The following is a 13784-nucleotide window of genomic DNA, read 5'->3' on the forward strand; positions in this document are numbered from 1 at the left end:
ACTCTCCCCCCCCCCCACCTTTGGCTCACTCGTTGGTTCTTTCGTTTATTGGTAAATCCTGAAACAAGCATTTGTAAGGGGCTGCTGTGTCCGTTCTCATCCTAGTGACTGAATACAGGCGTGCATCTGAGACGGCCCTTGGTCCTCGTCTTCTAGTTGCTCTAGAGGGGAGCACAGAGGGAGAATCCATGTTGTGGGAGCGTCGGAGGAATGTGAGCAGCTGGTCCCTGGTCCTGGAGGCCAGCGAGAGGGGAGAGGGAGGGTGTTCCAGGAAGAGGAAGGAGCGTGTAGGGAGGTGGGGAGATGGAGAGCCAGGTCACAGGTTTTGTAGGTGCTAATAATACAATATGGCCCGGATCGCTGTGCAAGCCCCTGGAGCGACCAGAAATGAGGGTGGGAAGATGCCAAGGAGCTGAAGGGTCCTGAGCAGGTGATAGCAGATTTGCATTTTAGAAGGATTCTAGGCTGGATTGTGGAGAAGAGACTGGGGGTGTGCTGGTTTGAGCAGGAGACAAGGGAGGGGTTGTTGAAGTTGGGGGAGGGAGACATGGTTTAGCCCGTGGGAGGGGCAGAGGATGTGAGGACGGTCGAGGCGGTAGAAGTCACAGACCCGATGATTACCTGGGGGGAGAAGATAAGGATAATACTCAGGTTACTATTTCTTGTAACTGGATAGGTGGTAGCACCATACAGAGTGATTGGAAATAAAGGGGTTACAAGAAAATTGGTGAAAATAATGTGGAGCCCTGCTTTTGACAGGCTGAAATTATAAACTCTGAGGGATATTCAAGCCTGGGAGGTAGCTGGATCTTAGGATTTGGGTTCCAGGAGAGATTATTAACATATGTGTATTAATCAAAGCCACAGAAGGAAGTTAAGGTAACCCAGGGAGAGTATATGAAATGAGTTCAGACAGCTCACAGAGATGAACCCTAAAGACACAGACATTAGGGATGACCAGAACGCAGAGGGAAAGTGTTTCGAGGTGACTGAAAAAAGTAAACCAAAGAGAGAAGGAAAACAAAATGTGGTTTCGAGAAGGAGGAAGTGATCAGCAAGGTCAACTCAAACAAGGGAAAGAAATCATGACCGTTGGTTTGACAAAGAGCAGGTCAACCCCACCCTGCTCTACTCCCCACCTCCTGTCCTGGGGGACAAGTCTGGCAAAGTCAGAAGACGGGGAGCTAGATTATTTTTCCCCAACATTCTATTATGAACAGTGTTAAACATACAGAAAAATTGGGTGTGTGCTACAAGGAATACATGAATACCCTCCACCTAGATCCAACCACTGTTGACATTGTGCCATATTTGTTTTATATAAGCCTCTAGCCATAAATAGTTTTGGCTGAACCATGTAAGTTGCGGACATCATGGCCCCTCAGCCCTCAATTCTTATCAGCGTCTAAAACCAGGTGAAAGTGAGTAGAGGAGCAAATAAGAGGTGAATAAATAAAACACAGCGAATGGGAAATTTGCTTTCCGAAAGTTTGTAAAGGCGAGAGAATAAAAGAAGAGTTGCTGGAGGAGATCATTAGTTCAGGAAGGTTTGTGTTATTTGTGTTGTTATTTTTGTTTATCAGGATGGAAGAGCAAGTCTACCTGCTGGTGGGAAGGAGCCAGCAGTGTGGGGGAGGCTGAAGGGAACTGAAGGCGCAGGGCCCCCTGGGTAATGAGGGGGAGGCGGAGGCGGAGGCGGAGGCGGAGGCGGAGGCGGAGGCGGAGGGGGAGGCGGAGGCGGAGGCGTATGGAGCTGGGTGGGAAGACCAAGCCGGCTTTGAGGAGGATCGCTGCCCAGGGGGTGGAGGGCAGGAGGAGAGGGGAGGCAGGTGTTCGGGAGCTGCAGGGGATTTTGTCTGAGGCCTTTCATTTTCTGTGAGAAGCAGGTGGCCAAGTTCTAAGAGCAGGAGAGCAAGGCTGTGGGTGGGGATTTGAGGCACAGGGAGGGGGTCTGAAATGCAGCGAATAGAGCCAACGGCTCCTGGCAGGGTAGCGGCAACCTGGATAGTAGGGCCAGAGGTGTGAGTAGGAGAGCGGCTGGAGGGATGGGCCAGGGGGACCTGGGCCAGGGAGGGAGGAAGTAGAGATCAGAGAAGGCTGATAGGAAGGAAGGAATCGAGGAACTGGCTCTGGGTTCGGGTCAGAGTGGGCAGGAGGTGTACCGGATTTCTGAGGAAGAGCAGTTCTGGGGAGGCAGAGATCTAGATGTGGCCGGAGAGTGGAGGTGAGGAGGGCGTCCCTCACCTCTGTCTGGATCGGCTCTCCTCTGACCCCCTCGCCCCCTGGCCAGAGATTGGGGTGGCTTAGTCCCCAGTCCCTACCTTCCATCCCCTCTTGAGTCCTGTTTCTGAGCAGTGCAAAGGAAACCAGAGCCTCCTTCCCTGCCAGTGTCTGGTTTCTGAGTTTCGGGGGCGGGCCATCTAGGACAGCGACAGGCATCCCCAGCTCCCCGGTCAGCTCAGTCTCATCTCAGAGCAGGACCTGGTGCCCCATGCAGAGATTCCTGCAGCTCCCGGGGGCCGTGGGGAGGCCAGGGGGCAGAGGGGCCTGTGGGGCTGACCAGGAGGCCACCAGCCCCGTGCTGGCCCCTGAAGGCGGGCCCCCGCCCTGGTACCAGGCCTTGCAGCCAGAGGAGCTGCGGTGGCTGCAGGCCCCTGAGGAAGACACATCCCCGGAAGCGTCTCTGGAAGGACCTTGCCCAGAGCCTGGCCAGAGCCAGAGCCAGAGCCAGCCGCTAAGGTACAGAGGAGCTCCCAGGGACCCTCACCCCAACGCCGGGAAGACAAGCAGTGGGCAGTGGCTGCCCTCAGCTCAGGCTTTTCCAAGTCCCAGCTCCTCAGGAGGACAAGGCTGGGATTTAGGGTTCCGGGGGGCAGGTCGGGGCACAGTGTGGGGGCTGAAGGCATGGGGGGGTGGGCTTAACTCCAGCAGCTCCCTGGGGAGGACAATAGTGTTGTGGCCCCATCTTGGCCTATCCGCCTCCCGGGTCCTGGGTAAGTGGGCTCTGGGGGAGGTTTGGAGACGGGCGAAGGCTCAGAGTTCGGGATTCCGGTGGCAAGGAGAGGGAGGAAGGTGTGGATCGGGGGAGGTGAGCACGTCTGGCCTCAGTGCCGCGTTCTGCGCCCTGGCTGGCCTGCTGGAGAGGCCCTCAGCCAGGCCAGGGGTCAGAGTGAATGCGGTGTAAGGCGATCTGACCACGGGAGGCTAGTGTTTCCTGGCTTTGGGGCGTCGCTGTGTGTCCCCTGCTTCCTCTCGCTCTTGGGCACACAAGCTGGTGCCGTGAAGACGTGGGACCCGGGGCGGCATTTAACAACCCTGCCTGGGCTCTGTGTACTGTTCCCCCACAGTCCGCCTGCTCTCTCATCTCCGCTGTGCCGGGGCCCAGAGCCTGCAGGGCCTGGAGAGTAGGCGCCAGGCTGGGAGGGTGGGGGTAGTGCGGGCGCTGCCGCGACGCCCCGGCGCGTGTGCATTTGACAGGGGCCTGTGGCATTTCTAGGAGCAGTGAGGACACCCGGGTGTGAGGAAGTGTGCTTTAGAGAACGCCCAGAGTTAAAGAGGACAGGCAAACTCCGACTGCTCCCGGTGAGGTCACCGCAGGCAGACCCCTCAGAAGGAGGCCGGAGGATCCATGAGGCTGCGTGTATTTGATCCTAGAAGCCTAAATTCATCCTCCAGAATCTCAGCTAGGAGTCTATTGGACACTGGGGGATGAGACCAGAGTGCCAGTTTAGTCCAAAGGGTATCTGGGTACGTGGTGTGTGTTGGGGGGGAGTGTGCGTGTGGGGGGTGCATTGCATGGGTTGTGCGTGTCCAGATGAAGGCGTGGGGGAGAACGGAGAGGTCTTGTGGGGATGTGTGTGGGTTTGCGGGTGTCTAGGGATGTGTAGATGGGGTGTGTGTTGGTGGATATGTGGGCTTACGTGTGGAGAGTGTTTGTGGGAAGTGTCTGAATGTGAGGTATGTGTCTGTGACTGTTGGTTTCTCTGGGGGCTGTGGGTGTGTGTCTGCAGGGGTTTTTTGTGGGCATATGTGGGTTTATATATGGATTGTATGTGTCTGGGGGTGCAAATGTGTCTGGGGTGGTGGATATATCTATGGGGTGTATCTGTGAGGGTGTGGGTTTGTGGGGATCTGAGGATGTCTGGGGTGCAGCTGTGTCTGTGGGGGTGTGAGGATGTCTCTGGAGTGCAGGTGTGTCTGTGGGGGAGATATGGGAGTGTCTGTGGTACGTGTGGATGGTGCTGGTGTTGGTGGGGGTGTTGGGGTGTGTAGGTGAGTTGACTGTGAGGCGTATGTGTGGAGGAACCTGGCAGTTCAGTGGTGTGCATTTGTCCACTGGGGATGGTGGTGCCTGGCCTTCATTCTCCTCGCAGCCCCGGTGCTGCCCAGGCCCGGCTGCATGGTCTGTCCCTCTTTCTATACCCCCGCTGTCCTGAGCTCTGCCCCTTAGGAATTGACCACCTGATTTGTGTTTGGGAGAGTGAGAGGATCCTCTGATTTGGGGGGGCATCCCCCAAGTGAGAGAATTTTAGATCAACATGGCTGGGGCTGGACATCGTCTGCCTTCACGTGACAGCTAGCAAGCCCTCTGCGTTCTGGAAAACATCATCTTTCTACTTCGCTTTCCATCAGAAAATCTGTTCAGGAAAGACACTTCCTAAATCCCTTGGAACATCCATTTCTTGGCACCGCGCCCGTCCTTTCTGAATGTACGTAGGCACTCGGGCCTTTCTGCAGGATGCAGCCCGAGGACTAGGCTTGTACCGTGTCGGGCCTTTCTGCAGGATGCAGCCCGCGGACTAGGCGTGTACCGTGTCGGGCCTTTCTGCAGGATGCAGCCCGAGGACTAGGCGTGTACCGTGTCGGGCATTTCTGCAGGATGCAGCCCGAGGACTAGGCGTGTACCGTGTCGGGCATTTCTGCAGGATGCAGCCCGAGGACTAGGCGTGTACCGTGTCGGGCCTTTCTGCAGGATGCAGCCCGAGGACTAGGCGTGTACCGTGTCGGGCATTTCTGCAGGATGCAGCCCGAGGACTAGGCGTGTACCGTGTCGGGCCTTTCTGCAGGATGCAGCCCGAGGACTAGGCTTGTACCGTGTCGGGCCTTTCTGCAGGATGCAGCCCGAGGACTAGGCGTGTACCGTGTCGGGCATTTCTGCAGGATGCAGCCCGAGGACTAGGCGTGAACCGTGTCGGGCATTTCTGCAGGATGCAGCCCGAGAACTAGGCGTGTACCGTGTTGGTTTTTCTCTTCCTCCGAGCTTTCGTCACTTACTCATCTCTCAGCATCAGCCTCACATTTGCCCGTCTGTGACCACCATCACGCTCATCCCTGCTATCACTGCTCCCTCTGATTTCTGATTTTCTATTGTTTCTAAATGTTTCACTGCTTTTTATTTTTTTATTTTTTATTTATTTTTTATTTTTTAAAGATTTTATTTATTTGACAGAGAGAGACACAGCAAGACAGGGAACACAAGCAGGGGGAGTGGGAGAGGGAGAAGCAGGCCTCCCGCAGAGCGGGGAGCCTGATGCGGGGCTCGATCCCAGGACCCTGGGATCAGGACCTGAGCCGAAGGCAGACGCTTAACGACTGAGCCACCCAGGCGCCCCGTTTCACTGCTTTTTAATTTCTACCATTGGTGATACCTTTCTAGACTGGGTTCTCCTGCCTGGGGCAAAAGCTGTGGGTTATCAGAGTATTATCTGGGAGATGAGAGAACTGTGCAGGACCCCACACACAGCTGCTCACCACATTTTGGAACCATTTTGGCAACACATGAGCACATCAGTTGTAGTTGTCCCACAGCTGTATCAGCTGTGTATAGACACGTTTTTTCTATGAGTTTATTCACAGTTCTCTGTTCACTTCTTTGACCACCAGCCCTTAGACCTCTGAGTATGGTTGGGCAGGTTGTTCACTGCACAAGGGTACCTGGCCAAAGAATACCAGACTATACTCCACTCGTGGAATGGGGAGCAACAGCTCAGGGCTATGTCTACTTGGAGGGGCAAGCAGATGGTGGATATGCTTGCAGCAGCCCTGACAGTGAATGCTGGATATAAACCCTAAGTTGATATCAGTACTTTATTTTGAATATTAAATTTTTATTTGCCATATCCCCAATATTTTCCTTTCTGTTGCTATTACGGTTGGATTGTGTCCCCTTCAAATTCCTATGTGGAAGTCCTAATCCCCAGTACCTCAGAATATGATTGTATTTGGAGAAGAGGTCTTTAAAGAGGTGATTATGTTAAAATGAGGTCATTAGGGCCCTAAAGCAGTCTGATTGGTGTTCTTATAAGAAGAGGAAATTTGGACACAGGATGCACAGGGGGAAGACCATGTGCAGACAGAGGAAGACAGCCCTCTACAAGCCAAGGACAGAGGCCCTAGAAGAAACCATGCCCACTGACACCATCTCAGACTTCTAGCCTCTAAAATTGTGAGAAAATAAATTTAGGTTGTTTAAGCCACCCGATGTGTGGTACTTTGTTATGGCAGCCCTAGCAAACAAATACAGTTGCCCTATTTGTTTCTTTTTTAAATTTAGTTTTATATACCAAAGTTAAAAAAAAAATTAAACCTTAGCCATGTGGTTACTGATAATTTTATGACCTTGAAAATAAAAATTTCCCCTTCCACTTCCGTATTTAAAAATCATTTCACGATTAATTGCAGATGTGGGGTTTATTTTGGTCCGAGACATGTGGACAAGTTCAATCCTTTGCTGCAGAGGAGGTGTCCCAGCCACGTTTATGTACGGGAAGAAAGGGTTCTTCCTTCTAAGAAAGGGTTCTTCCTTCCACTAGCGAGTTACTTGTTCCTAATGTATCAGTTTAGATCCATTTATGAAATTGCCTCCTGTGACCTTTGACTTTCTATTTTTAACCTGGTATCAGGGTGTTTTTGTCATTGTCTGTTTGGTGTTTGGAGCTCCTAGAGGGTAAGTTGTCTGTCATTGCTCCATTGTTCTCTTCTTTCCCCAAACTATTCTCTGGAATTCTTAACCTATTCATTTTTTTTTTTTCTCCAGGCAAATTTTGCTGCCACTTTAGGAAGTCTGACAAAATGCCTTCATTGAAATTTCATTGGACATTGCATGAAATTTATGTATTGGCCTGAGGACTACCTCTGTTCCCTTCAGCTGTGTGCAAGGGGTCATGTATTCAAATCTTCATTTATTTCTCCCAGGAGGGTTTTACAACTTCCTGGAGTCACTGTTGAATGTTGAGTGATATAGCTCTGGCTTTTGTGGTGAGGCCATCTCAGTCGATTCTGGAGCGCCTGGGACCCCCCCAGTCCTTGGAGTTAGATCAGTCTGTGGAGTCCGGGCCTGGGAACACACCTGGGCTGGGGCAAGGACATTCTGCTCCTGTTTGGACACCAACACCTTTCCACTGGATCCAGATCCTTCCCATCTCTCCAACTGGCCATTTTCTGGGCGGGGTCTGTACCTTTCCCATCCCAAACCTTTCCTCATGTCTTCTGGCTCTAGGTCCCCAGCTGTACGGGTTTCCTAGGGCTGCTGTAACAAAGTACCACAGAGCGGGTGGTTTAGGACGACAAATGTATTGTCTCACAGAGCCAGAGGCTAGAAGTCCAAAATCAAGGTGTCGGCAGGGCCATGCTCCCTCTGCAACCTGTAGGGGGATCCTTCCTCAACCCTTCCTGGCTTCTGACGTTTTCCTGGCAATCCCTGGTGTTCCTTGACTTGTAGGTGGATCACTCCAATCCTCCGTCTTCACCTGGCATTCTCCCTGTGTCTCTCTCTCCGCATGGCTGTCTTCTTAGAAGAACACCAGAAATACTATGTCAGCCATACTCCAGGGTGACTTCCTCCTAATTACAACTGCCGCAACTCACTTTCCAAAGAGGGTCACATTCTGAGGTCCTAGGGGTTAGGACTTCAACGTTATCTTTTTTGAGGGGGACCCAGTTCAACCCGTACCATGGGCTGGCCCACGTTTCTCCCGACCCCAAGTCCCCTGCCCATGTCACTGTTTTCTGCCTGGCTCCTCCTGATGGATACCCCCACCCCCACGCTCGTACCCTCTGCTGACCTCCTCTGTCTCCCCCACCCACCAGGCATGACGACCTGAAGGAGATGCTAGACACCAACAAAGATTCCCTCAAGCTGGAGGCCATGAAGAGGATTGTGGCGGTGAGTGGGGAAGGGGGTCCTCGGGGTGGAGGGCTGGTGGGCAGGGGTCAAAGAGCAGCTCTCCTTGGCTCCCTGTGGACCTTCCCCTAATAAGTGTGGGCCTCCTCCTTTTTCCTCCCCCTCCCTCGACCCCATCACCCAGATGATCGCCCGGGGAAAGAATGCCTCAGACCTGTTTCCTGCTGTGGTGAAGAACGTGGCCTGCAAGAACATAGAGGTGAGCACCCCCCGGGGAGGGATCTCTCACGCCCACCTCCATCGGGAATAAACTCCCGCTGCTTGGGGTGAGGAAGAGAACAGTCCAGCCCCCGGGGGCCTGACTTGCCCAGAATGCCCTCCGTTCTGGAGAAAACACTGTATGTCCCTGAACCAGACGTGGGTCTGAGTGCAGGACCCGGGGCACACTGGGAACGCTCTCCCCGCACTGGAAGCATCCGTCCGCGCGACCACAGCCAGCCAGGCGACCTCATCTCATGGGGGGGGGCCACCAATCCCGCTGAGAAAGCCGCTCTCCGCAGGTGAAGAAGCTTGTCTACGTGTACCTGGTGCGCTACGCCGAAGAGCAACAGGACCTGGCCCTGCTGTCCATCTCCACCTTCCAACGAGGCCTCAAGGTCAGAGGTCGCAGTTTGCCTCCCTGGCGCCTGGGGCTTGTGGACGCGTGTTGGAGCCGCAGGCCCAGGGAGAGGCCGGTGCCTGGGGGAACAGCCTGGAGGCCCGTTCCTACCTGCCTAGAGTGGGGAGGGTCTGCCCGCGTCCGAGAAGAGCACCAGCGGGACCCTCAGAGGGGGGAGGCCAGCTCAGAAGGGGCATGAGACAGGGAGTGGGGGCCCGGAGACCATGTCCCTCCTCCTCTGAGGAGCCTGTGGCAATGGCTGCCGCAAACAGGAACCACTTGAGCCCCTGAACGTGGAGAGCCCTGGGCTCCCTTGCCCACTGGTGTAAAGGAATTGTGGCCCACAACCAGGCAGAAGTCCACCTCCTTAAGACAGCACTCTGTGAGGGCACGGCTGACCTGGTTCCTTGCCTCTGCGGGTCACAGCCTTGGCACCGGCTGGGGCTCCTAGTCTGGGTTTCTGTGGAGAACAATGACTTTGGAACTTGGTACGGAGGACAAAAGGGTTTGTTGAAAACAAATGAGCTCTACCCAGAGGAAAACAACAAAGTTTACCCGGTAGGAGAGCTGCCTCAGACACGGGGTTTGGGTTCAAAAGTCAGCGCAGACGCCATAAACACATGACTGTCCATTTCCAGGGAGTTCAGTACAACAGGTCATTCCTCTAGAGTTGAAACAAGGTGATCGTTCTCCTTTCTTCTCTTTTTAAGATTTATTTATTTTTTAGAGAGAGAGAGAGCATGAGCGGGAGGGGCGGAGGGAGAAGGAGAGGGCATCTCCAGCAGACTCCCTGCTGAGCAGGGAGCCCAATGCGGGGCTTGATTCCAGGACCCTGATTATGATCTGAGCAGAAACCAAGAGTCCGAGGCTTAACCTACTGTGCCACCCAGGCGCCCCAAGGTTGATAGTTCCTCAGTTTAGCACCAGAAGTAGTTGACTTGTCTTAGATGCCCCAGTGAATGCAAAATACCCACTTTTAGAGACTGGATCACGTCTGTTGTACTGAAAGGCTCTGGGAGGCATGTAGAAACTGAAGTCACCTAGGGGCGCCTAGGTGGCTCAGTCAGTTGAGCTTCTGACTCTTGGTTTCGGCTCAGCTCGTGATTTCAGGTCATGAGATCAAGCCCCACGTCGTCGGGCTCCGCACTCAGCGGAGAACCTGCTTGGGATTCTCTCTCTCCATCTGCCTCTGTCCCTCCCCCCCCATTTCTCCCCCTCCCTAGGGAAAAAAAAAAGAAAAGAAGTCACCTAAGGGAAGGGGCAGTAAGAATGGGGCAGGGGCTGAATCCCCTCATACTATTTAAACTGAATATTGTCACCTTTTGTTTTGCAAATGACATGCATGCGTGCTGGTCTCCACCACGTGCTTTTCTGGCTGGTCTATCTCAAGGATGCAGAAGCCAATATCACTGCCATTCTGTTCTCTCTCCTTTCAGCATTCTCAGCACAGATTACAACCATTAACTCCCCTAGTCTTTCCACATGGTTAGTTCACATTCCTGTGAGAGCGTCCCTAAAGGGTCCAGCTCACCTTGTCATGTCCAGCTGGTTCTGGACGTTGCTGAGCAGCCTGAGAACTGACTGCCCAGATCCGGGCTCAGCCCTGGGTCACTGTGCTGTGGCCAGCAGGAGAAGCCAACAAGGTCTGCTCCTCTGAGACGGGGTAGCAAGCACGGCCACTGGCAAACACCCGCAACACCTGGGTATCTCTGTGCTGCGTATCATGCTAGGCTAATTTTTTAAAGTCAAAACCATAGGATTGATCTATCTAGATGGGCAACTGATCTTTTGATTTGAATCAGGGTTAAATCATTTTATAAGAATCATTCTAGGAGTTTTGCACATGTACCTGCAGTCTTTACAGTCTGTCCCTTTTCCCCTTTTAGAAAACCAGAGCCCCCTTAGTCCAATCAATGCAATGATTTCTCTAGAACAGTGGTCAGCAACCTTTTCCTATGTACTGCCAGACACTAATTTAGGCTTTGTAGGCCACATAGCCTCAACCCTGCAACCACTCAACTTTGCCCTTGAAGTGTGTAAGAAACCATAAATGAGTGGGCCTGGCTGGGTTCCAGTAAGTTTTTATTGGTAAAGAAAGGCAGGAGACAGATTTGGCCTGAGGGCTGTAGCATCCCAACCTTTGCTCTAGAACATATCTGACCCACCATCCCCAGTGACCAAGATGTCACTCCTTCGCTGCAACTACTTCTTTTTGAAACCATTATATTCTATTAGCAATAATCGCATTGTAGTCTATCAAAACCTGCATATCTATAATTTTTAAAAATTTATTTTGGACTCACAAAAGGCACAAAGAACAATATAGTGAATATCTATATGCCAAGCATAAGAAATGAAAAATTTATCAACAGCCAAAGCCCCCTGTGTATCTTCTCCTGTTTATCATTCATGTACATGCATTTATTCTCCTACTACTCATTTATGCATTCCTAAATAATATACAATATTGTTTTGTAAATGGTATCAGATGATATATGTGTTCCTCTAAAACTCATTTTCCTTCTATTGTTGACTCTGGGCTCGCTTATACACGAGAACCATTCATTTCCACCAAGGATTCTCCCTTTTTATCAGCCCAGGCTGAGACTGTGTTTGCTTTCTTAGCAGCCCACATATGTGGTTGCCTCAATTCAGACAAACCTCCAGTGGGCAGTCAGATAATCTAGGTCTCCCTCCATGCTGTCTTAATGCAGTTGGTCCCTTGAATCCCCTATGAAACCCTATTACAGTTCATTTTATTCGTTTAGCCCAGCGTCCAACTCCGGGTGATTCTAAATTTTAATTCTTGTCTTCTTGATTTTGTGTCTTCCTCCAAAATGTTGATAAGCTGCACAGACCAGGGCAGCAGACTGAGTCCCATGGTGTATCATGTTTCTAGGCTGATGCCAATCTGCTAATAAACCTTCCGCAAGTACACTGTTTTACCAAGTTGTGGATCCACCTAACTATACAGTCAGCTGGCATTTTCTTATCTTGTTAGAAAAGATCTTATTCAATAGCAGAAAAATTTCTTAACACCTTTCATGTGCAAAGGGCTCTGGAGATACAGAGACAAACTGGACATGAGTTCTGCTCTTAAAATGCTTACCTATTAAGTGAAACAAAAAGCCTGCATCAAAAATGGCCAGCCAGGAAACGCTACGAGACTCTCACCAATGCCTTGCTGAAATCGAGATCCACAGTGTTAATATCGACCAGTCTAGTTACCCTATCAAAAAGGAAAATGGTTTTTTAGTAACTTCCTGTGAATCCATAATTGTTTCCAAATAAAAGGGGAAAAATAGGTTAGAGCAGTAGCTAGGATATGATTTGACTCTAAACAAACACAGACTCCTGCTTTTTAAATAAGTGCTTCTAAACCATGTGTTTAAAAATCAGTTCTAGAATTTGGACAGGGATTACCATCATCGTGCCCTGTCATTTCGTGGATCTTCTTTCCCCGTTTTAGAACATCAGGGAGTCATCTACACGTTATTTGTGCCAGCACCTCTCCCGTTGTCCACCATTCTCTAAAATTCACAGCAATTTACAGCTGGTGCTGGTGCTCTCCCATGATTGCAACGTACTGTGTCTAAGGCTCTTCTTGGATGTGTATTGGATGCAACGGGAGCAAAGAGAAGGGGCCTCTGCACCTCTCTATTCTAAACACTGGAGGAAGAGGAAGAAGAGCAACTTCCGGGAGGTTGCTGGGGAAAGGAGTGTTAACAATGAACTCTGGAAAGGAGGCCAGTTTGAATTTGCGGGCAGTCACCTCTGGCATGAATACAAAGACACCCGTTCTGCCAACTCCCCCCCCCCCCCCCCCGCCAAGGACCAAGAGGTGTTTCAGGAACTTTAGGTATTCTATAAGATTTTTACTCTTCCTGAAAGTGAAGCAACCCATGGCCACAACTGTTCCGGTGTCCGATTTCTGCGGCGGGGGGGGGGGGGGGGGGGGGGGGCAAGAGTCAGTTCCCTCAAGTGGACCCTCCCAGGTCCCTAGCACTCACACACGGTTCAGGGAGTCAGGGAGGCAAGAACTGCTGGTAGCTAGAGACAGTAAGTTCCATAGGCGTGGCCTTTCCCATCAGGCCACTGTGCTCTCTCTCAGGGCTCTGCCTTCACCTCTGATCCTAGGACCCCAACCAGCTGATTCGTGCCAGTGCCCTGCGCGTCCTCTCTAGCATCCGGGTGCCCATCATCGTTCCCATCATGATGCTGGCCATCAAGGAAGCTGCCTCGGACATGTCACCCTATGTACGGAAAACAGCTGCTCATGCCATCCCTAAACTCTACAGGTATGCCCCAACCCAGCCCTTCGCTCCTCCGGGGGGTGGTGCCCAAGCCCCCAGCCCACCTAAGTCTTGCAGATTGCCCTCCTTCTTTTATACTTTGGATGGTTTAAGATGGGTTGGGGAACTGATAGACATGGAGGACAGTGGTGGTGGCCGCTCACACCTCTTTACCAATAAGGTTGGGGTGGGGGTGGTGAGCACAGTTTGGGCAGATATTGGGAAGGCTGGAGATGGGGGGAGGGGCAAATCCCTCTCAACCGTTTCTACTTCAGTTTGGATTCTGACCAGAAGGACCAGCTGATCGAGGTCATTGAGAAGCTTCTGGCCGACAAGACCACAGTGTGTACATGGGCACACACGGATGGGTGGTGGAAAGGAGTGGCACAGAGACCCTCTGCCCTTCCTGTTCACCATCTCTTGCCACTGCCCCTTCCCCAGCTGGTGGCGGGCAGCGTGGTGATGGCCTTCGAGGAGGTCTGCCCTGAGCGCATCGACCTGATTCACAAGAACTACCGGAAACTCTGCAACCTGCTCATCGACGTGGAGGAGTGGGGCCAGGTGGTCATCATCAGCATGCTCACCCGCTACGCGCGCACGCAGTTCCTGAGCCCCACCCAGAACGTGAGTGGGCCCGGGCCCTAGCAGCGTGGGTGGGAGGGCTGCCGGGTGGAGGCGCCCACTGCCTCCCCTCACCTCCCTGTCTCCACCT

The 13784-nt window shown here is 52.3% G+C and overlaps 1 protein-coding gene across 2 annotated transcripts in view; it reads left to right on the forward strand.

Moving 5' to 3' along the window:
- The window catches only part of AP3B2 (adaptor related protein complex 3 subunit beta 2), a 32049-nt gene that overhangs the window by 689 nt on the left and 17576 nt on the right, over positions 1-13784 (forward strand). For both annotated transcript variants that reach the window (XM_028089420.2, XM_028089421.2), the window contains exons 2-7: positions 8089-8164; positions 8307-8381; positions 8683-8778; positions 12918-13078; positions 13348-13414; positions 13514-13696. In XM_028089420.2, the coding sequence (XP_027945221.1) occupies positions 8089-8164; positions 8307-8381; positions 8683-8778; positions 12918-13078; positions 13348-13414; positions 13514-13696 (658 nt within the window). The remainder of the gene's footprint in view (positions 1-8088; positions 8165-8306; positions 8382-8682; positions 8779-12917; positions 13079-13347; positions 13415-13513; positions 13697-13784) is intronic.

This window comes from Eumetopias jubatus, unplaced genomic scaffold (genome assembly GCF_037043125.1).
Source record: "Eumetopias jubatus isolate StellerSeaLion01/CBP00866 unplaced genomic scaffold, mEumJub1_p1.0 scaffold_7, whole genome shotgun sequence".
NCBI lineage: Eukaryota > Metazoa > Chordata > Mammalia > Carnivora > Otariidae > Eumetopias > Eumetopias jubatus.